The following is a 23,848-nucleotide window of genomic DNA, read 5'->3' as shown; positions in this document are numbered from 1 at the left end:
TTTAACTATGGAAATGGACTGTTTTAATTCAGTGCACCCCTGGTAAAATGACGCACTACAGCTCTTCCAGACAATGCAGACAAAAGCATGTTCATGTAGTGAGGCCAGGACAGGGAAAAATACTTGTGGATGACATTTTCATATCTATGCTCATTATTTCAATGGAAACAATATCTATAGAAAAAGGTGGGTGAAGATCACTTCAGGTACTTTTTCTTGAGACTATGTAGAGTTTTGTTTTCATTATTGGTGCAAAACCCATGGATAGACCTGTGGACTTTGCACCAATATGAGCAGTGTGACTATCACCCCCATAATTCACAATTACAACACCAAAGCTGCCAAATGACCTAGTTCCAGGAGGGAGACTTTTTGGCCAATCCTGGTTTTCAACTTACGTCCCAAAGCAGTGTGGGGTTTATAGTCCCTGATTCTACCCACTGAAATCCATGGTGTAGGTCCCATAATGCATCATGATAGGGATGTCAGGAACGGGCTAAAAATCTAACTCTTGGAACTGGGAAACTTGACAGCCCTACAACACACACATGCTTATTATGTAAATAGTTGTACATAGTCTTAATGTGATGCTTTTTATTCATATTCAAAACATGGATTGTAGGGAAATCCAAATGACATCTGATCGAGTGTAGCTGCACTTCCCAAACTCTGTGTTCGAGCCTCAAATGGGGTCACAAAATCTACATTTATGAAAATGACCATGGTAGCAAAACAAACAAACACTTCATTGGCCCACACAGGAATGCTATAACTCAGCCTGCACAGACTCACAGGATGCAAGGGTTTTTGGCAGTGTCATAGCCAACGCTACATAAGGGCCTGGAGCAGCAGCATGGAAAGGGGGGCTGGGATCACATTTTTGTTTGATCTGCTACAAGGGAGCATAATAATGGTTTTCCTATGGGGAGAAGACTGTTTTCAAAGTCTCAGCTCCCTGTGAAAGGGTTCAGCTGTCTTTTTAAAACAGAGTCTTATTTCTCACCAGCCTACAGTACTTATAGAGATCAGTTTCATTGACAAGAACTCACTACTTTTAGTATGAGAAATCTGTGGAAAGAAAAGACTATTTGTGCTGCTTCTTAAATTGTTTCATTTCATAGAACAAACATTTCATTCTGACGTAGGGAGTGGGTGGAGGGTTATGAACCGCAGGGATATAAATATATCAACGCTAGTGGAAAAGGAAAATAGTAAAATACAGTTTCAGTCCCTTGAAGATTTAATTTCCTCTGCTACAGGCTTGAAGATTTGCAGTCAATCAGTTCATGATTCTGAGTCTAAGGAAAACAGATCAGCATTCCTGTTTTGTAGCATGTCTCCTCTGAAGGCCAGCCAGGGAAGCCACGATAGCATCCGAAAAATGTCACTAAGTACTGCAGCTTCACACAGCACTGCTGCGAAGAGGGTAAGTCCGCACCCTGTAGATGATGACAGTGGTGGCTGGGCACAGCAGCAGTGACGTCATGATGATGACGGTGGCCAGGATAACGAGAACAATGACCCAGATATCCAGAATGTGCTTAGGAAGGCTCCCCACAGGCGATGTTACCATGTCAGTCATCTTCTCCAGGTTGCTGTCACTCTCTCCCTACAACAAAATGAAAACGGGAGATCAGGCAGGCTGGTTACGTGGGTTGTTTTTCCTCCACTGAAAGCCTAGGGTGCTATTCTTCTGTTTGCTTGTCCTCAAAACGTCATATCTCTCATTATACCTGACGATATTCAAAGCTATTCACCTGGTACAGTGGCTGTCAGAAAACCGTGCTCACTCAATCTGGCCATCAGTATGTGCGTGTACTTTTAACCAGACTGAAGGGATATGTTCCAAGGGGTGTATTTGGGCAGGATCAGAAAATCACTCGCATAGGCAGCCAGTCTTAATATCAGGCTCTAACGTATAAAGTTAAGTGCTGGGGCCACTCGTGCACATGGTACCACTGGTTATGAGGCCCTTTTACTAAGCCACAGTGTACCCTCATCAGGGTCTTTCCCACATGCTAAGACCATTTTTACTGCAGCAGTAAAATAGCAGATTTTCAGTTTTCAGAACTAATGGCCAAGGGCTAAAGGGTCCTTTTACTAAGTCGCAGTAGCGTTTTTAGCTCGGGGTAGAAATCAGCTGGCAGTAAACGCTGAGACACCCATTATATTCCTATGGGCGTATCAGCATTTACCACCAGCTGATTTCTACTGCGTGCTAAAAACGTTACCGTGGCTTAGTAAAAGGACCCCTAATGTTGCCATTAGCTCACAGCCATTAACAGAAATTAGCACATGAGCACTTACCACCACCCATTTTGTAGGACGTGATATTCGTACGCTATCAGATAGCGCACGCTAATGTAGATTTGCTAATCGATAAGCACAGAAAAACACCACCTCTGCAAAAAAAAAAAAAAAAGTTAAATATTTGTCATCTTGTGGGTAGTGTGCGCAGATTAGGAACTGACCAAAGGTTGCCTCAGCACATCCCGCAATAAACTTTTTTAAGCTGCAGTATGTACTAGTAAAACCAGCCCTTTAAAAATAAGTGGAAACTATATTACCACCAGGGCTGGGCAGCTGGATTTTAGTTTTCTGTCATTTCCGGGAATTTTCTTGGCCATTTTGTTATTATGGGACCAATGTTGTTAACATAGAACATAATAGATGACAGCAGATAAAGACCTCTATGGTCCATCCAGTCTGCCCAACAAGATAGACTCGTATGTGCTACTTTATATGTATACCTGACCTTGATTTGTCCTTGCCATTTTCAGGGCGTAGACTGTAGAAGTCTGCCCAGCACTGGTTTTGCTTCCCAATTAAAAGGAATGGATCCTCAGAAGTTTAGCGGAGATTGGGTGGCAGAGCTGGTGGGGGAGGCGGGGCTAGTGGTTGGGAGGCGGGACTAGTGCTGGGCAGACTTCTACGGTCTGTGCCCTGGAAATGGCAGATACAAATCAAAGTCAGGTATACACATAAAGTAGCACATATGAGTTTATCTTGTTGGGCAGACTGGATGGACCATACAGGTCTTTCTCTGCCGTCATCTACTATGTTACTATGTAATTACCAGTGTTGCCACCCAATCTCCGCTAAGCTTCTGTGGATCCATTTCTTTTGAACAGGATTCCTTTGTGTTTATCTCACGGGGGGGGGGGGGGGGGGGGGGGGGGGAGGCATTCCAAGTATCCATCACTCTCTCTGTAAAAAAATACTTCCTGACATCACTCCAGAGTCTGCCTCCCTTCAACCTCAATTCATGCCCTCTAGTTCTACCGCCTTTCCATCTCCTGCGAGGAACCGTTAAGAGTGTGCATTTGCATAGGGTGAGCATTATTATTAGCAAATTAAAAATGCCATAGTTTTTGTTTCTGCTTGTTTTCATTAGTTAATGACATACATTGATGTGGGATACGTTGTTGACATTTCCTATGTTGTTGCAAATGACAGCCCATGCCTAGCTGTCACACATACACATATGTTAGGTCTGTTGTTTTGCTGGCCTACATCTATATATAAATTATACGCAGAGTGGCTGAATTTCACCACTCTACATATAGGGCTCCTTTTACAAAGCGGCAATCAGTAGCACTGCTTCATAGAAGGAGACCATAATTTTTTGCTGGTCCCCAGCCTGCTCGTAATCCCACCTTCCTGTATATACATAAGTTTTATGTAAAGGCCGATTGAATTTCGGTTTCGAATTCAGTACCAAAACAGGCCCATAATCTGGGTTTTGGCCAAAAATGCTTGTGTATTGTCTCTCCCCCATCCCTTACGCTCAATCACCCCATCCCACCCAACCACCTGTAGGCCTGGCCCTGTGCTGATTTCAATCACAAAATGCCTGCCAGAACCTCCTGCGGCAGTCTCGGTAGCCATTGCAACAGCAGTGGCACACAGAAAGAATAAGTGGAGTTTATTCCTGCACCTGAAGAGGCCAGTAGACCACCAGAGCTTCCTAAATTAACCCTGGGGAGGGCCTACAGGTGGTCAAACTAAATGAGGAGTGGTGGAGAATGATTACGGGGGTTGGGGTGGAGAGTAAGGGGACTGCCGCCTCCGGCACTAGGAGGGGGTAAGCTCAGGAGGGGGCTTTTTGGTTGGGTGTGGGGGAAAGAGTTGGGGGGGGGGGGTAGTTTTAGTTTTTGCCAAAACTGAGCGACCAACTTGGCACAAACCGAAGATCCTGGATTTGGCTGGGCTCTAGTTTTCATGCATATAACTCACAAATGAGCAGTCGATATTCAGATGGCAGCAGTGAGCGTTCATTTAAACCACTCACTGGCGCTGGTCATATGGGACCTACATATTCAACGCTGGGCCGTGTCTGGACACCAGTACTGAACGTTTGGGATCAGTCACAGATCCAGAAATTATGTGGGTGCTGGCCATGTTCAGCGCCAGCACCCGTACACCTAACTGAGCAAAGATAGCACCATGCACAAAGCAGTCCTATCTGCCTGGTAAGGTATGCTAGCCCCAGCACTCAATATGGCCAGTGCCTGAATATCTACTGGCTCTGCCCACACTTTGGCCCCCAGACCACCCTGGCACTATCTGGATAGTGTCATAGTGGTCAGAGGATATATTCAGTGGCACTGTCAGATTGCCACTGAATAATCCCTTCTGGCCCACTTATCAAGGTTTAAGTGGACAGGAGCTCCCCTCCCCTGCCTGCTTAAACCCCTTTGAATATCTACCCCTATGTGAATAACCAGGAAAATATTTATAGTAAATAAAAATCAAAACATGTTCAATACTACTAACTGATAATTCTAAGTATAATTAGATGTCTCAGAATTGAAAAAGTATTTCTTTATACCAAAGGGAACTATGCAGGACAGTTCCTGAGACCCGAGACAGATGCTGAATTGATTTACAGGTCTTTTGTGTATCTAAACACTGGCGACTGGGGATCTTAGACAGAAAGAAACAGGAGTAGAGGAGTAGCCTAATAGTTAGTGCAGTGGACTTTGATCCTGGCAACCTGGGCTCAACTCCCACTACAGCTCCCTGTGACCTTGGACAAGTCACTTAACCCTCTATTGCCCCAGGTACAAAAAAACTTAGATTGTGTCCCCTCTAGGGACAAAGTACCTGCATATAATGTGTACAGTACTGTGTACATCTAGTGGCACTATAGAAATGATTAGTAGTAGTAGCTAGGTGCATAGACACACTGAAGGGCATCTTCCACCAGGTTCATTCAGGACTATATACTACTACTAATTGTTTCTATAGCACTATTAGATGTACACATTATATGCAGGCATTTTCTCTGTCCCTAGAGGGCTCACAATCTAAATTTTTGTACCCGGGGCAATGGAGGGTTAAGTGACTTGCCCAGGGTCACAAGGAGCTGCAATAGAAATTGAACCCAGATTACCAGGATCAAAGCCCACTGTACTAACCATTAGGCCACCATATGCAGTTATAGTTACACTCTGTGCAACTTGCTCACTAGCACCCCGTCCACTTTGACAACACCAATGTGGCAATTTTGTGCCACTCTTTACTTGCGCCTTATGAGGCATAGCCCTTGTTACAGAGCTGGGTTTGTTCTCCACTTCTACCTCCACACGCATACCCACCCCTCTCCTGAATCATGCCCACCATAGCAGCTTCTCTGTAATATTCTTTGCAAATGCTGTATGATTATAACAAGTTATCTCTTAGATAATATATCATTTATGCTACAATCACCTGCCTTTGTGGGGTTTTTTTTTGCTACATCCTCTGGAAGTGGTCCCTGGACCAATTAAATTCATCTGAGAATCCTCCCATACCTCAGAACTAGACAACAAGACGGGTACTGAACCGGAATCGGAGGTCCACCACAGAACATTTATTACAAGTGGGCTGTCCAATGTGTGAATTGTGCCAGTGCCGTGGTCTGATCATACCTTGGTGGTTTGCTCATTATGGAAATTAAATGATTCAGTCCAGAAGATGGTTGGACTGGAGGTGCTTATGAAACACAGTTTGGGTGAAATGGAGAGGTTTTGATTGGAAAGGTCAACTGCTGTGGCTGAGGTGGATGGCTTTGTGTAATGTTGGAATTGTTTTGGAGGCAATGTCTCGAAATGGGCTATTTTTGCTCATAAAGATAAAAAGAAGGAAGAAGGAGGCAAAATCCTCATGGAAGAGTAAACACCAAACAAAAGAGTGAGCTGAATACCAAGAGGATATCCAATATTCAAGGACCTTTACTTGACATGGCCCTGTTTTGGTGTGTGAGCCTGCCTCAGGGGTCAGCAAGCCGCTACTGCTCTGTAATGCAAAAATCACTCCTGAAAGCCGGTGACATAATTCAAGCAAAACAGGGCCATGTCAAGTCCTTCTATGTGTTGCTACAATAAAGGTCCTGAAATATTGGATATCCTCTTGGTATTCACCTCACTCTTCTTTACTATTTTTGCACATATCATGACAGTAATGAACCTCACTAATCCAGGGTATGTGGAGTATAATCTCAGTCTCTCAAATTTACTAAATTGCATTTCTTGAAGATCTTTTCTTTTTCTACATGACTCACCGAATAGTCACTTGGGACTGACACTTCTATAATCAGTGCTATTCTGTTTTTTTTTCCCTCTCACCACAATGTCTGTTTTTCTGGCACTCAACTTTTTATCTGTCAGAATGGGGACGTCCCAGCTGAACATAAATTCTTCATTCTCCATGATTCTCCACATACTTGTTGAGTGTCTGGGGTGTGTTTGCAGGTGTGAATGTGCATGTATATTGTTTATCTTTATGATAATTTTAAAAAATTTTTTAAGATTGTTTTTACTTGCATTTTGAATACTTCATATGTTGTTCGTGACCCACCTAGAATCGTGGATTGGCAAGCTAGAAATGTTTTAAATAAATATATTTTTCCAAAGTAATGCAATATTTGCTTTTCTATTTCATGCCATAAATGCCAAAATGTTATCCTCATTTTTTGTTCATACATTGGCTTCACACATACTATATAAATGCTAGTTTTTAAAGGCACAATGGGATAAATCCAAATCACGCAATATTTTGCTACTTGTAGATCTGCTTCTGCCCCTTAGAAGCTGAGGTGCCCTCCTGGGCCAATGAATGTATTAGTCCAGTAGGGGTGGAAAAAGATTAGCAAGCTGTGTATGATACAGATTCTCTTTGCTCCTCGGTCACTGCATTCAGCAACAGGTTGCAGTATGTGAATAAACAAGAATCAAGTAGAATATTAGTACTGTACCATCAAATGCTATATAGCCCTCCCCCCCCCCCCCCCAAATAGTCTTACAGGTACAGAGCATACCAACTCACATGCATGCACTGTGTTCATTCGGACAATATCCACCCGATATTTAAAATCAGGAATGGCTCCTGGCCGATTAAATGGCACTTAATTGGCTTTCCAGCAATATTCAGTGGGAGATAGCAAGTTGTCTCCTGCTTTGAATATTGCCAGTTAGCGTTTAGAGGATAACTGGTTATATTGCACAATATAAGGGAAATGGAAATGGGACTTATATACCACCTTTCAAAGCAGTTTACATATTATATACAGGTACTTATTTGTACCAGGGGCAATGGAGGGTTAAGTGACTTGCCCAGTGTCACAAGGAGCTGCAGTGAGAATCGAACCCAGTTCCCCAGGATCAGCGTCCGCTGCACTAACCACTAGGCTACTCCTCCACTCCTATCAGCCAATATTCAATTCATCGCTGGCTAAGTTTGGTGGCCAAATTAGGCCACCAAAATAACAAGCCTATCTTTGGCTGGTTTCAACTTAACCAGCCAGTGCTGAATATCAGCTTGGCCAGTTAGATTGAAACGGACCAAAAAACACCTGGATCTTCAATGCCAGTCACTGCAAACAGCCCGGCATTGAATATGTGGGCTCAGCACTGACCGCGGGAGTCAGCCCGGCTAACTCCTGCGGTCTGAATATCGGGCCCCATGTATTTTGCAGAGAAGGATCAGTTCTGTTCCCCAATAAACCTAACAGCAATCATTAATTTCAACACATTAATCTCTTTCTTACAGAAAAAAACACAATGAGTATATTTCGGTGGCCTAATTTGGCCACCAAACTTAGCCAGCGATGCACTGAATATTGGCGGATAGCCGATTATATCACGCAATATAACCAGTTATCCTCTAAACGCTAACCGGCAATATTCAAAGCAGGAGATAACTTGCTATCTCCCACTGAATATTGCTGGAAAGCCGATTAAGTGCCATTTAATCGGCCAGGTGGATAAGGAGCAAAAAAGGAAACATTTTCCCCATTTCTCCCCCTCATTGCAAGTCATCTTCTTATTCTTCCTCTTCCCCCTGCTCCATTCCCAGCACTCTCACATTCTCCTCATTCCATTTTTGCACGGCTGGCCTAACCACAAGGCAGGACTAGGCAGTTGCCTGGGGAAGCAACTTTTGGGGGTGCCAAAGAGCAGCTGCAGTCACAGTAAAACACTAGCCTCCTAACTCTATAAACATCGGCACACAATTTTACACTTATTTATTAGGATTTACTTACCGCCTTTTTGAAGGAATTCACTCAAGGCGGTGTACAGTAAGAATAGATCAAACATGAGCAATAGGCAATTACAGCAGTAAAAATATTGAAAAACAACACAAAGTATAGCATAGTATACTACTTACAATGTCAACACAATATGTAATAGAACATTATAGGTGATAGCGAAGGGTAAAGCAAAGTTGTAACATATAGAAGGGTAAGAAAGTAGGAAGAGTTAGAAAGTAAGGTGATTGAAGAAAGTTGTACATGAGATCAGAAAAATGGTTAAATATTATCTCAGCTAGGGTAGGAGTGGATAAACATGTCCTGCTGCAGTATATGCAGCCTGAGTCACTCCTTGTGTGTGTGAGTGAGACTAACGAGTTAGTTACTTCTTCCAGTAAAGGCCTGGATGAAGAGCCAAGTTTTCACCTGCTTCCTGAAGTAGATTGGCTTACACCTTTTAGCAGTAATATCTCCCTGTCCTTGGAGGACTCACAATGTAAGGGCGTCTTTTACAAAGCCACACTAGCGATTCCCGTGTGACAAATAAGAGGAAGCCCATAGAACTGAATGACACTTAGAACTAGGTTCTATATATGGCGCCAAAAAAATTGGTGTTGGAAAAAAAACACACTTTGCGCTATTCTATAAACGTTAGGCACGGTTAATAGAATATGCATAGTGCCCAGACTTGCAACTAAATTTAGGCAGAACCATTTACATCAACTAAAACCTGGTATAAATGCCCACATCTAACATAGGTGCAGAACGGGCATATACAGTAACAGTGCGTGGAATTTCTAGAAATGACCATGACCTGCCCATGCCCCTCCCAGGCCACACCTCTTTTGAGATCCAGGCATTAGAACTTAGGCTCTCCACTTTACAGAATATGCTTAGAAAATTGCGCAAGAAAATTCTAATTAGTGCCGCTAATGGCTTGTTATTGGCCAATTATCTGCACCAATTGGCTTATTAAACAATTAAGTTGTGTGCGCAACTTTAGTCGCCATGCACAGAATCTTGGGGTTAGTGTGCAAAGTTGCCCACACAAGTTATACAATAGTGTCAGCTGTGTAACTTAATATAATAATTATCTACTAACTGGCATTAAATACCAATTATTGCCTGTAATTGATGTTAATTAGCAGTTATGCACTTTACTACTCTTAGTCGGGATTCTATAAATTGCACGTACAAAATCTATAGTGTGGCAATTGTAAGGGGGTGTGGCCATGGGAGGTGCATGGGTGGGTCAGGGGTGTCACTAGCAGTAGTACATTCAATTTACAGAAAATTAGCATCTATGCACCACCATTATGGTGAGAGAAAAAAAAAAAAAAACAGAACCGCTGACCGTTAGGTGTGAACACTTACACCAGCCACTGAGCTCGCATAAGTGCTGGCGCCTTACGTTATGTGCGTAAATGAGAACTTACACAAGTGCGTGTGCAATTGCTGATACAGAATTCATGCTTGGTCTCTGGACTAAGGGGGTAATTCTCAAAAGGATGCCTAAAGTTAGGTGCCAGGATGATGTTCATCAAGCACGAATTGCATACACTGCCTCCATTATATGCAAATCTCTTTCATGTATATTCATGCTGGATATCCTGAAAATCTGACTGGCAAGGGGTACTCCAGGACCGGACTTGGGAAACACTGGCCTTACACCAGCCCTGCATTCTTGCTCCTCCTTCTCTCCTTCCCATCCTCTGTTTCTCTCCCCACTCCCTACTATCATTCTAGTAGTGATACTTGAAATCCATTTTCTTCATTCAATAAAAGCAAAAAAGCAAGGTAACAGAACAGAGATGTTTGCCAGTGTGTTTTCTTGCCACAGAACGTACTCCTGAGCTGTGAAGGAAACGTGGAGCTGTACCTTAGACTTTCTGCTTCCTCTTATCTGATCTTCTAGGCGGTGGAAGGCAACAACGTCCATAATGCCTACATGTGGCAAAAACCTAAATCTGTCACTGCTAAAAAGGAGAAACCCTCAGTTTCCATCTTACAGTACTTCTCCAAAGACCTTACTCAGAAAGTACATTTAGGACTGACTTTGGTGGTTTTCTGAATAAAATAACATGAGCAGTTATTCTGAGAAGTCTTCAGTCCTGTTGCCCTCCTTCCCCTCAGGCTTACCAGGTGCATATTGTCTGCCGGAACTGTACACAGACGTTTCTCAGCAATCAGTGGCTTCTGTGTAAACAAGGGTTTGCTAATTTTATGCTTACTCAAAACACCATGGTCAAATTATATAAAATATCCCTTTAATAAATAAGACAAACTTGATTTAGCCACGGCCTCTATTTATATTCCTTTACTGCTATAATCCTTTACTTGGATTTCAGCAAAGCCTTTGACATGGTTCCGCACAGGCGACTGATAAATAAATTGAGTGCTCTCGGTGTGGGACCTAGAGTAACTGATTGAGTAAAAAATTGGTTGAATGGTAGGAGACAGAGGGTGGTGGTAAATGGAGCTTGCTCTGAAGAAAAGGAGGTCGTCAGTAGAGTACCGCAGGGATCGGTCCTAGGGCCGGCTATTTTTAACATCTTTGTGAGCGATATTGCAGAAGGGCTGTCTGGTAAGGTTTGTCTCCTTGTGGATGATACTAAACTCTGCAACAGGGTGGACACCGTGGAGGGTGTTAATGACATGAGGAAGGACCCAGCGAAGATAGAGGAATGGACCGATATTTGGCAACTAAGGTTTAATCCCAAAAAATGCAGGGTCATGCACTTGGGTCACAAAACTACTACTACTACTACTTAACATTTCTAAAGCGCTACTAGGGTTACGCAGCGCTGTACAATTTAACATGGAAGGACAGTCCCTGCTCAAGGAGCTTACAATCTAAAGACAAGTGTAGAGTCCATCTGGTAGGTAATACTATATTTCATGAGAGGTTAGGTGCCGAACGCGGCATTGAAGAGGTGAGTTTTAAGCAGAGATTTGAAAATGGGTAGGGAGGGAGCTTGGCGTAGGGGTTGAGGAAGATTGTTCCAGCCAAAGGGTGAGGCAAGGCAGAATGAGCGGAGCCTGGAGTTGGCAGTGGTGGAGAAGGGAACTGACAGGAGGGATTTGTCCTGTGAGCGGAGGTTACGGGCGGGGACATAGGGGGAGATGAGGGTAGAGAGGTAGTGAGGAGCCGCAGACCGGATGCATTTGTAGGTAAGGAGGAGAAGCTTGAATTGTATGCGGTATCTGATCGGAAGCCAGTGAAGTGACTTGAGGAGAGGAGTGATGTGAGTATATCGGTTCTGGCGGAATATAAGACGTGCGGCAGCGTTCTGAACGGATTGAAGGGGGGATAGATGGCTACGTGGGAGGCCGGTGAGGAGTAGGTTGCAGTAGTCAAGGCGAGAGGTAATGAGAGCATGGACGAGAGTTCGTGTGGTTTGCTCAGATAGGAAAGGGCGAATTTTGCTGATGTTGAAGAGGAAGAAGCGACAGGTCTTGGCAGTCTGTTGGATATGCGCAGAGAAGGAGAGGGAGGAGTCGAAGATGACTCCGAGGTTGCGGGCAGATGGGACGGGGAGGATGAGGGTGTTGTCAACTGAGATGGAGAGTGGAGGAAGAGGAGAGGTGGGTTTAGGTGGAAAACTCCGAGGGAACGGTACAGTATAGGGGGTGTAGTGCTTCAGTGTGCAATGGAAGAGCGGGACTTGGGGGTGATTGTGTCTGATGACCTTAAAGCTTTCAAACAGGTAGAAAAAGTGATGGCCAAAGCCAGAAGGATGCTTGGGTGCATAAAGAGAGGCATGACCAGCAGGAAAAAGGAGGTGCCGTTGTATGTCTCTGGTGAGGCCTCATTTGGAGTACTGCGTGCAGTTCTGGAGACCGCACCTATGGAAAGATATAAACAGGATGGAGTTGGTCCAGAGGGCGGCTACGAAATTAGTAAGCGGTCTTGAATGCAAAAATTATAGGGACAGGCTTATGAACCTCAACATGTATAAGCTGGAAGAGAGGAGGGAGAGAGGAGACATGATAGAAACGTTTAAATATCTCAAGGGCAATTATGTACAGGAAGACAGCCTTTTTCAAATGAAGGAGAGCTCTGGAATGAGGGGGCATACAACGAAGTTGAGAGGGAATAGGCTTAGGAGCAACCTGAGGAAGTATTATTTCACAGAAAGGGTGGTGGAGGCGTGGAATGGCCTCCCGGTGGAGGTGGTGGAGTCGAGGACTGTTCCAGAGTTTAAAAAGGCATGGTATAAGCATGTGGGATCGCTTAGGAACAGGAAGAATTAGGGGTTACAGAGGATGGGCAGACTGGATGGGTCATATGGCCTTTATCTGCTGTCATGTTTCTATGCTATGCACTAAGCAAAGTTGAACAAGGCACAGGGGTACTAATCACAGACAACTTTTAATTTTATGACCCTCAAATGTGGACATAGTAGTCCAATAACTGAAAAGAAAACAGAGAACTGTGTACCAGTCTGTTGACTCATTGGCAGTGTTAAGAGCTACCATGCCAAGTACCTGGTTCAAGATCTTGGATTGTGCCATGTACCGTCTAGTAGCATTCATAGCCCTGAGGCAAGGGCCAGGGAAATAGATGTAGTCATGTTCCAGAGCCACACCTACCAGCCAGCATCAGAGCCCACAATACAGAGAACAGAATGACATGGGGACGGGGACCCGTAGTAACTGCAGGAATGGGGACGGGGCCAGAGCCCACAAGGACGGAGACAAACTTTGTCCCTATGTCATTTTGTACTTTGAAGCCTGTTAATGAACTGGACTGTTATTTATGTTTGAATGATGCAGACAACGATATTTTGATGTTTTGTAAAAACAAGCAAACATGCTGGCCACAACTAGCAAACTTTGCATGGGGGATGCTGTACATTCTGCTACCAGCACATCTTCTATTGAAGGAAAGATTGTGGAAGACAGGAGAGCTAGACAGTGCTTCATAGGGCACATTTCTCCCCTCTAGGGCACACAGAACGGGTTGTATTTTGTACCCCTGGACATTTTAACAGGGTGGATTAGCATTCCTTGGGGTAGTAGAAATCAGCTATTGTTGGGGTTGGAAGGGTAGAGGTGAGGAGGGTTATTATAGCTGCTCACTGTTATTATTGTTTTCTATTTGTAATTTATACACAACAGTTGCACTTTTAATAAAAAGATTTAAATATAAAATCATAATTGTTCAAGGCTTCTGCAGATGACAGAGCCCATGGGGAATGAGCGGGGCCGGTGACAGCACTTGCGGGGACGGAGACAGAACCTGCAGGTATGGGGCGGGCACGGAGACAGAACCCACGGGGAAGGGGACAAACTTTGTCTCCATGTCATTCTTTAAAGAGTCCTTGAAGGAACCCCGGTACATGGCTCCTAGTCTCAGAACTATTGCTGCAGTGACCAGACTAGTGTATGAACACAGGGAGGAATACTGATAATTGCAAATGAAGGCTCTTAGGGGGAGTTTCTCACAGTTTTGTCATATTACACCTGTACTGAAAGAGCTTCATTGGCTTCTGATAGAACAAAGAATCATATTAAAAATCTTATTACTGGTGTTTAAAGTTTTAAATAATTTAGTCTTACCTGTTATTGCTACAACATTGCGTATTTATCAACTTGTCAGGACACTGAGGTCATGTAACCCAAATTTGTTGGAAATACCACCTTCTAAAACGATTAAACTTGAAGAGTATTGGTCCTCAATGTTTAAGATTGTTGGCCCAAAGCTCTGGAATGGCTTTACCGTCTTCACTGAATGGCTGATGCGCCAAGCTTACCGTGGTTGCAATGTTTGCTTTAGAACAGCTGTAACCAGTCTAACGCAAACGTTATGTAGCGTCTAATGCACAATGAGGTTTTGTGTGGCTTTAACTGTGTACTGAGAATCCTATGCAAATGTATTACGAACTCACTAGTATTATAATGAGCATTCCATGCAATGCACAGGAAGGCGCACCAACCTTTAACGTGCTAGATTTTACGGCAGGTCAGGAGCCGTTGGAGAGGAGCCCTTATCATTCACGCTGGCACCTCCAGGGCTGACCCCTCTGTCCAGTTTTCTTCTCCCTTCAGCCTCTGCCTCCCGATCACCCCCTAGCCTGGTGCAGGGAGCCCTCCGCTCCTTCTAGCGCTCTGCTGACCTTTACCTTCTCGAGGAATTACTCCAGTAGTATCTGTAATACTCTCAAATTTGTATTCAAATGACAGTCTGGGTAAGCTTCATGATCAAACAGATTCATCTGGCTGTTGTCTGTAAAATCTGTCAGGGTAACTCACGTTTCGTGAGTGCAGGAGCTCTCCCCCCCTCCCCCCATGTTCTGTAAACAACTTTTCTGCACATGTGCTAGGCACTTCCAGGGGCCAATGCACAAATGTCACTGTTAAATTTCTGTGCACCTCATCTGCATGTCATCCCCTTTGTGCATCCGTCACTGTTTCCGAGTCGGTAAGTTCACCCGCGGCTGCCGTATTTAACAGTGACCTTTGTGCATCGGCCCCTGAGAGTACTGCAGAGCTGTGCAGGATTCAAATGAAATCTGGAAACCTTTCTGTTCCAGCAGGCTTTTGCATGTTAGTTTAAAGAACATATGGAATGAATAGAGAAATAAGACATCACTAGGCATATGAGCAGAGTCTTCGTCGAGATGAAGCATTATATTTATGGTTTAATTTGCATATTTTATGTATGTAAGTTTTATTGTGTTGTTTGTACACATTAATTATGTATTTTCATTTGCTCACCTCCATGTACTTTGGGATTGTGCGGGTAATAAATATTTTAAATAAATAAATTACATTAAATTAAATTTGACAACTGGGCGCTTTCAGTTAACTGCACCATTACTGCATGCTGAGCACCAATCCTACAACAGCCTCTGTTCACCAAGATGCCATTATAGGATGCTGGCGCAAGTCAGAGTTGGCACACCTAAAGTTAGGCATGATCACCCACGCCAGGACAACGGGAGACATAAAAAAAAAATACATGACCTAACTAACTTTCAGAGATCACTGAAGACCAGCCTGTTCAACAAGGCATACCACATTGATACATCCTAATACCAGACAACGAAACTCAAGCCAGAACTGGATAAAACCTAACTCTCTATACTCGACTACCAAGGACTACTCTACCACGCATGAACTTTAACGCAATACCACTTTATCCCTCATTCCGAATATGTACTCTTTATACTTGACTGCTTAATCTACTATCCACCTTATAATTGAAAGAGAAAAACGCCTAGATTTCGACCCAAATCGGGAGATAGACGTTTATCTCACAAAAACGAATAAATCGGTATAATGGAAAGGCGATTTTGGACATTTTCAACTGCACTCCATCACAGAAGCGTACAAAGTTGACGGGGGCGTGTTGGAGGCGTGGTGAAGGTGGAACTGGGGCGTGGTTATCGGCCAAGGAGAGATGGGCGCCTTTCGCCGATAATGGAAAAAAGTATGCATTTGTAGCTAGAATTTAGGGCACTTTTCCTGGACCCTGTTTTTTCACGAATAAGGCCCCAAAAAGTGCCCTAAATGACCAGATTACCCCCAGAGGGAATCGGGGATGATCTCCCCTGACTCCCCCAGTGGTCACTAACCCCCTCCCACCACAAAAAATGATGTTTCACAACTTTTTATTTTCACCCTCAAATGTCATACCCACCTCCCTGGCAGCAGTATGCAGGTCCCTGGAGCAGTTGTTAGGGGGTGCAGTGAACTTCAGGCAGGTGGACCCAGGCCCATCTCCCCCCTACCTGTTACAATTGTGCTGCTTAATGCTTATTAGTCGTCCAACCCCCCAAACCCACTGTACCCACATGTAGGTGCCCCCCTTCACCCCTTACGTCTATAATAATGGTGTAGACTTGTGGGCAGTGGGTTTTGAGGGGGATTTGGGGGGCTCAACACACAAGGGAAGGGTGCTATGCACCTGGGAGCTCTTTTACCTTTTTTTTTGTTTTTGTAAAAGTGCCCCCTAGGGTGCCCGGTTGGTGTCCTGGCATGTGAGGGGGACCAGTGCACTACGAATCCTGGCCCCTCCCACGAACAAATGCCTTGGATTTATTCATTTTTGAGCTGGGCGCTTTCATTTTCCATTATCACTGAAAAACAAAAACGCCCAGCTCACAAATTGTCGAATAAAACATGGTCGTCTATTTTTTCGAAAATACGGTTCGGTCCGCCCCTTCACAGACCCGTTCTCGGAGATAAACGCCCATGGAGATGGACGTTTTCGTTCAATTATGCCCCTCCATGTCAATCATGATCTTTAATGTAATACCACTTGCATCTCTCACTCCGGAAATGGCGATCGCCATGACGGAACAATGCAAGCCACATTGAGCCTGCAAATAGGTGGGAAAATGTGGGATACAAATACAACAAATAAATAAATGGGCAGGCCTAAATATTCCATGCTATATGAGTAACTCATAGTATTCTATAAGTCACACAGGTAAGTTGGAGACACACCCATTGCCCCTCCCATGTTCTGTCTTCATGTACACCCCCCTTGCAGTTACATACTAAGGCCTGGAATCAGTAAACGGTGCTCAAAATGTGACGCCCAAAAACACTGGTGCTAAGCATGAGTCTATCCAGGGCGTGAATGCTTTATATAATCACGCTTAGTGCCAATTCCACATTGAACTTTTAGACACGGGACTTACTCCTGGTAAAAGCACTGAACGTGGTGGGCACGCTCTGGCCATATGCTGCAAATCCACGCACAAATTTTTAGAATGCGTAGCCAGACCTCAGCGGGAGGGGGGCCAGAGCCTGAGGTGGGGGGGACTGTTTAGTCACCTCCCCCCGTCGCCGACCCCCCCCGCCACTTTGGACCCCCCCCCCGGCCGCAACTGCAACCCTCCCCTGCCGCCACCACCACAAAAACCCTCCCCCATCACCGCCAGGTACCTTGTTTGCTGGCAGGAGTCCCCAACCTCCGCCAGCCGAAGAGTCTTCTTCAGCGCCGGTCGACTCTGGCGCCTTCGCTGTGTGATGATCTGTTTCGAACTCCTGACATCCTGCACGTCCTGTATGTAGCCCCGTGCAGAACGTAAAGTGTCAGAAACAGATTATCACACAACAAAGGCGCTGGAGTCGACCGGCGCTGAAGAAGATTCTTCGGCTGGCGGGGGTTGGGGACCCCCGCCAGCAAACAACGTACCTGATGCAGCGGCGGGGTGGGCGGTGGCTGCAGCAGGGGGGGGGGGTCGGCGGCTGAGGGGGGAGTCAAATGTAGAGGGGGCAAAGGTCTTAATCTGTGGGGGCCCATGTCCCCGTGGCCCCATGTAGCTACGCCCCTGCCCCCGTGGCCCCATGTAGCTACGCCCCTGCCCATGACACATCCCTGGCCACACCCCTTTTTCAGATACACACTATACAAGTGCCAAACCTTACAGAATAGTATGCAGCCAGATGTGCGTGCAAATCCTAATTGTTAGCACTTAATTAGTGCTAGATAAGGGCTCATTACTCAAAGTTGAGCATGCTACTTTGGGTGCCATAGATAGAATCCTGGGGTAAAGCATTTACGCACCACCTTACAGCATAGCACGTAATGCACTTGTAAATGACACTATCCTGTGCACTTGTGTGTGCAAGGCACAGGTAACGCCTACCTGTGCCCAGTTACAGAATTGCTCTTTTAGTGCAAGAATCCCGACACTGGAAGAAAAGAAGAAAGAAAGAAACCTGGGGTGAAAAAGCGCCCACAGGAAAATATACATTTAGGCCAGAATTCAATAATGGCACCCAAGATAGGCACTGGGATGGTCCAGGCTAAGGGGCCCTTTTACTAAGCTGCGGTAGGGCTAACGCATGGGTAGTGCGTGCCAAATCAACCCTACCACCAGGGTAGCGTGGGTGCCCGGCAGTTTTGAAGTTAGAGCACACCGTTTCCTGCAGTAGAATATAATTTTCTATTTCTACTGCGGGGGGGGGGGGGGGGGGGGGGGGGTTCCAGCGGTAATCGTCATCGGCAGTGCGTTCACCTTGCCGCTTGTTGCCTGATTTGATTACTGCACAAGGAGCGCGAGGGTCTTACCGCCAAGTAAATATACGGCGGTAAGGGCTCAGGAAGTAAATAGCCATGTACTACTTTTAATATTAGCGCATGGCCATTTCCTGTCCCATTTTTAAAAAGGCCTTTTTACCCGCCGCAGTAAAAAAAACGGCCCAGTGTGTGCCAATTTCACACACCCACGCTACAGAGGCAGGCCATTTGTTACCGCACTTGTAAAAGGGCCCCTAAGCTACTATCTGTTCCAAACTCCCTTTCCAGAATACTACTTAGCGCTCATTTCACACCTAAGTTTGAACTAATGGCTGTTATTTATAACCTGTGCATAAATTCTGGGGAACACTCCTGACCTAACAGGTGCTGGTAGAACCTAATGTAATTCCTATTACAAGCCAATAGCTGATTGTGATCATCTAATTAGCTAATTAGATTATGGCATGGATCTGGAATCTATCCCAAAATTGTGCACCCAACTATACAGAATCCAACACTTAATTTGAATATATAATTTAACTTCTGACGCATAGGAGCCAAATTAACAAAATGAATTGGGGTGCCAACTCTGTACAAAAACAAGTAAGGAAGGGGGTCATGGACACACTGGCCAGATCATATTTAAATGTACAGCTTATTATTATTCACACGAGGGAGACCTCATGCTAAAAAAGAGCTAGGGAAGAACTGAATCTCCCACCATCAGTTACCCCCCTTCACTAGTGCTCTTCTTTCTCCCCCTCACACTCACAGCTCATCTAAGCCACAGTCATATCCGTTCCAGTCCACCCTGGCCCATCCATCCGCCCACACATAAGGGGGGGGGGGGGATTGTTTTAGTTTTGTGAAAAAGGGAAATGATGTTTTTCTCCATTCCTTTTTCAATTTGAGACTTGACTTTAGCTCCTCTCCATTACATCACATCCTGTCAAACCTCCCCCATGTCTCTCCAGTAAAAATAATATTTATCCTGGTGAGCACAGGGGTGGAGAAGAATGGGACAATACCAGCTATTCCCCACCCATGACCCAGCCCAGTTAGCACAGACATCTTTACTTTTGTGTCTATTGTTTGTCTCCTATCTTGTCTTTCTTTATTCTTGATCATTCTTTACACTTCCTCTCTGCCTGCACATTCCTTGTCTTTAATAAATTCTTTAGCAATCTTCCTCTCAGTTCTTTCATTTCCCTTTACTCCAAGTGGTTGCCTCTCAATAGCTCGTCTCTCTAGTCTCACCACCTCATGCCACTTCTCACCCTTTTCTCTTCTCTCCATCATGACCTCTTTCCTCACCTTTTGCTCAAGCCCCTCTTTTCCCATCCTACACCGCTACACTCCATGGGCCTGATGTTCCAAACTCTGGCACTAGAGGCAAGACAGCACATCCCATAGCGCAACGAACAGTGCTGAAAACTGGCCCCCATGACCAAAGCAAATGGGCTACAAAATTTATATGCACTAGTACAACAAAAGCAAGGGGGAGAAAAGTGAATGATGCATACATATAAGAGCTACGCTCACAAAACTCCTGGGCGCCAGGCAAAACAAGGAATTGCAAGAGTACATCAGCACACTTCTCCTGTGCCATGAAATAGAACCCCTCCCCCCAAATGTTTGCAGTTTATATTCCCGAAGAGGCTCACGCCAAGCACAGGAAAACAGGAGCCAATGCCCACCCTCACTCTCACCCCCAACTTTGCTCAGACTCCACAACCATGTTTTTCTACTCAGCACTACAGGTTGCACAGGCTTCTTTTCTCCTTTCAAAAGAAGTTTACATGAAAAAATGCGGAAGAAAATCCTCTCCTCAAACCTGGATACCAACCCCCACCTGGCAGTGTGTTTTTTGGCATGAAGGCCAGCATTCGTTTCTTCTGCGTTGTCTTCCTCAGCATCGGACTAAATATGTGGAGGGGCATAATCGAACGGGGACGACCATCTCTAAGGTCATCCGGCGAAGGGGCGGGAAACCCGTATTATCGAACCAAGATGGGCGTCCATCTTCATTTCGATAATATGGTCGGGGACGCCCAAATCTCAACATTTAGGTCGACTTAGAGATGGTCGACCTAAATGTTGAGATGGTCGCCTTAGAGATGTAGTCCCCGGTTTCGGCCATAAATGGAAACCGAGGACGTCCATCTAAAAAACGACCAAAATCCTGGTCGTGGGAGGAGACCAGCATTTCGTAGTGCACTGGTCCCCCCTGACATGCCAGGACACACAACCGTGCATCCTAGGGGGCACTGCAGGGGACTTCACAAATTGCTCCAGTTGCATAGCTCCCTTACCTTTGGTGCTGAGCCCCCCCCAACCCCTCCCCAAAACTCACTCCCCACAACTGTACACCACTACCATATAGCCCCTAAGGGGTGAAGGGGGGCACCTACATTGGGTACAGTGGGTTTTCAGGTGGGTTTTGTAAGGGCTCACATTTATCACCACAAGTGTAACAGGTGGGGGTGGGGGTTGTGGGCCTGGGTCCGCCTGCCTGAAGTGCACTGCACCCACTAAAACTGCTCCAGGGACCTGCATACTGCTGTCATGGAGCTGGGTATGGCATTTGAGGCTGGCAAAAAAAAATTTAAGTTTTTTTTAGGGTGGGAGGGGGTTAGTGACCACTGGGGGAGTAAGGGGAGGTCATCCCCAATTCCCTCCGGTGGTCATATGGTCAGTTTGGGCACCTTTTGGAGCCTTGGTCTTGAAAAAAAATGGTGGCCAAGACTCCCTGCGGAAGTCGCGCAAGACTGTCGAGACCGCAAGACCACCACGGGAATCTCGGCTGGCCATTTGAAAATACAGCGGCGCTGCAAGCGGAGGAATAGCAGCAGCACAGCGGGGTAACAAAAAACATGCTCCCCTCACCACCCCCTCCCAGAGACCACTAGACCACCAGGCCCCTTCGGGTAGTACCGGGGCAGTGGGGCATCGCTGAGGCCATAGTGGGGCAGCAGTGTAGCTGTAGGGGTGTATCAGGCAGCGGCCGGGCGGGGGGGCCCAGACCACCCTCAGTCCGCCCATGGACCGCGGCTTACTAAACAGGAGGGTAACTGTTTTTAATAGCCTCACACTAAGAGCAATAGTACTGCATGGCCATTAATACTGAAAATAGAAAATTGGGCCATTTTACGTGCTGGTGGTAGAAATGGCCTTTATGCAGGAAAAAACCTGCGTTAAGGGTGCCGTTGCGGCCACTTTCTGCTGCAGCTTTGTAAAAGGACCCTTTAACTTCAACTGTGAATAAAGCCAGTACTCACACTTATATCAAAAGAGAAAACGCTAAAAAGACACATTAGCTAAATCCACAGTACTACCATTCATTTACGTTTAGGTATATATTACTTAATATCTCTATCAAAACTGTTACATTGTAGAAACCGAGACCCTCCCCCCCCCCCCCCCCCCCCCCCAGAAAGTAACTACATTACACCTCTCCAGACACTAATTGACCACCATAACCCGCTTCCTCTTCTCCCTTTCAAACTTTGGAAACAGATAAGTCTCACACCTAAACACAACAACGACCAGAAATTACAGAATACCTGGAGGATTCTTGCAAGTGCTAGTTCAAAGATGCCTCATAGTCAAAGCGATTCAGCCTTCATGAATCCAAAGGAGCTGACGACGCAATAATGAACTTTTGGAACGACGTCGCGAGGGGCAAAAATCACTTCCCCCCGCAGCAAAGTCTCCGAGCGACGCTTCTTTTGCGGCTCGTTTCTTTCTTCAACTTGCTACTTGCAGGCAGCGATGCGTCACTCGCTCTGGAGGGGAGGAAAGAAAACTGTCACGACTGGCAGCGGTAAGAAATTCTTTTGTCTTTCTTCCTCGCTGACCCGAGGCCCCCGCAGCCGTGCACCGCTGCCCTCTTCTGTAATACTATTTACAGTACACTGTCTGCAACCCAAGGAAGAGTATGCAAATCGAGGCACTTTTTCAGCCAAGGGGGAAAAAAATAAAATAAACCCCTCCTACTTAGCTCAGCGTTGATGTTATGCCAGCTTGGTTTCCTTCAGAAAATGTGCAATCTTGTTTACTTACAGGTCAAATTCAAAGTATTCTCGTTCTTCAGTGTGGGGCTGTCCTGTGAGTTGTATATGGATCTTTGATCTGAGGTGAGGGTGAGACTCCCCCTTCCTTCCCTATTTTTGTGTTCAAGTGGTTTCCTGCAGGAAACTTTCCTCTTTGAGAAGGTCTGTATGCAATGTGACTCGACTGTGTGGGCCATTTAAATACAATTTCTTATGGGTAGAAATCCTTTATTTCTTCTTGAAATTATAGAGAAAATCTGAATTTGAAATAAGTTCATTATTAAAGCTAATAAAACATATCATGCATCAGTAATTAAATCCAAAAATACCTTCATAAAGATCATACTGAAAATGGCAGATAGCAGGTACAGTGCACCAGTACTGGGCAACCTATACAAACCTATACACAAGGAGCCCACCCCAATCCCATTAAATTTCAAGCCTCTAAGTTAAGAGAGTCTAACCTGTCTCTCCAAAATATCATACTTTTAACTACAGTGTAAGTACATATAAAATGAGGGCAATCTGCAAAAGTCATTTACCCAGTTTCGCAGAACAGGGTTGATCCAGTCTTGGGTTTACCCTGTTGCATGCAGAGACTTGTAGTTTACTGGAAAGGTGTTTTACCTTGATTTGCCATCTAATGCAGTCTCGGAAAATTTGGAGCGAGACATTAAGGATTTAGGAGGGACTGTAGAGGGATTTCTCAGCAAGGACATCAGCTGTTTAATTTCAAATAAGAAGGAAGCAAAATATGCTCAGGCTCTAAGACAGCTCTCTCCAGTGCCGAGTCCAGAATCTGTCCAGAATAACAGGAACAATTTACCTCATCTAAACAGCAGAAGAGACAGTTATGAAGGAAGTTCATACAAAAAATCTACAGAGGCAATATGTATAAGTAGAGGAAAATCTTTAGTTGAAAAAGTTATCAAGGAGCAGGAAATCATACAATCAAATAGTGTCCTGTCAAATGCATTGAGCTGGGGAGTAAAAATTGTCCATTTAGATGATATCAGATATTAAATTGAAAAAAAAAAGGAGCAGCTATTGAAAACAGACACTTCAGTCAAAGACACAAGCCAAGGATATGGTACTTGGAAATCAAACTGGAAACTGAAGAAGCCATTTATTAAGGTTGAAAATAGAAGTCGGCATTACAGAGCATTTTATCTGCAATTATATAGCTTTCCAGTTCTGAACTATCCTGTTTTAAAACCATGCAGTCCGTTTGATATGATTAAGAAGATCAGTGGTGGTCCAAGACAATCAATGCCAAGCTGAATCACAGTTTTTGCATATATAATT

General features: G+C 45.0%; 2 protein-coding genes across 3 annotated transcripts; one reads left to right on the top strand and one right to left on the bottom strand.

The window, feature by feature from the left end:
* Positions 1–22,466, bottom strand: SMIM3 (small integral membrane protein 3). 2 transcript variants are annotated; one of them, XM_030212845.1, is made up of 3 exons: positions 22,055–22,466; positions 2,308–2,402; positions 1–1,609 (listed from the first exon to the last, which is right to left on the bottom strand). In XM_030212845.1, the coding sequence occupies exon 3, from the start codon at positions 1,580–1,582 to the stop codon at positions 1,403–1,405; it is 180 nt and encodes a 59-aa protein (XP_030068705.1). In that variant the 5' UTR covers positions 1,583–1,609; positions 2,308–2,402; positions 22,055–22,466; the 3' UTR covers positions 1–1,402. The 2 variants fall into 2 exon arrangements, with proteins under 2 accessions (XP_030068705.1, XP_030068704.1); XM_030212844.1 differs by lacking the exon at positions 2,308–2,402 and having other exon boundaries at positions 22,055–22,455.
* On the top strand, positions 9,937–23,824 carry LOC115476844 (protein DBF4 homolog A-like). Its single transcript, XM_030213417.1, is given in 3 exon segments — positions 9,937–10,005; positions 10,428–10,550; positions 23,150–23,824. Coding segments are annotated over 3 exon segments (867 nt in total).
* Positions 23,825–23,848: the final 24 nt, after the last annotated feature.

This window comes from Microcaecilia unicolor, chromosome 8, assembly GCF_901765095.1.
Source record: "Microcaecilia unicolor chromosome 8, aMicUni1.1, whole genome shotgun sequence".
Classification (NCBI taxonomy): Eukaryota; Metazoa; Chordata; class Amphibia; order Gymnophiona; family Siphonopidae; genus Microcaecilia; species Microcaecilia unicolor.
This window is presented reverse-complemented; position numbering and strand designations above follow the sequence as displayed.

What these genes read in the sequence shown, in the direction of transcription:
- SMIM3 (XM_030212845.1), bottom strand. Translation starts at nt 1,582, where the DNA reads ATGACTGACATGGTAACATCGCCTGTGGGGAGCCTTCCTAAGCACATT.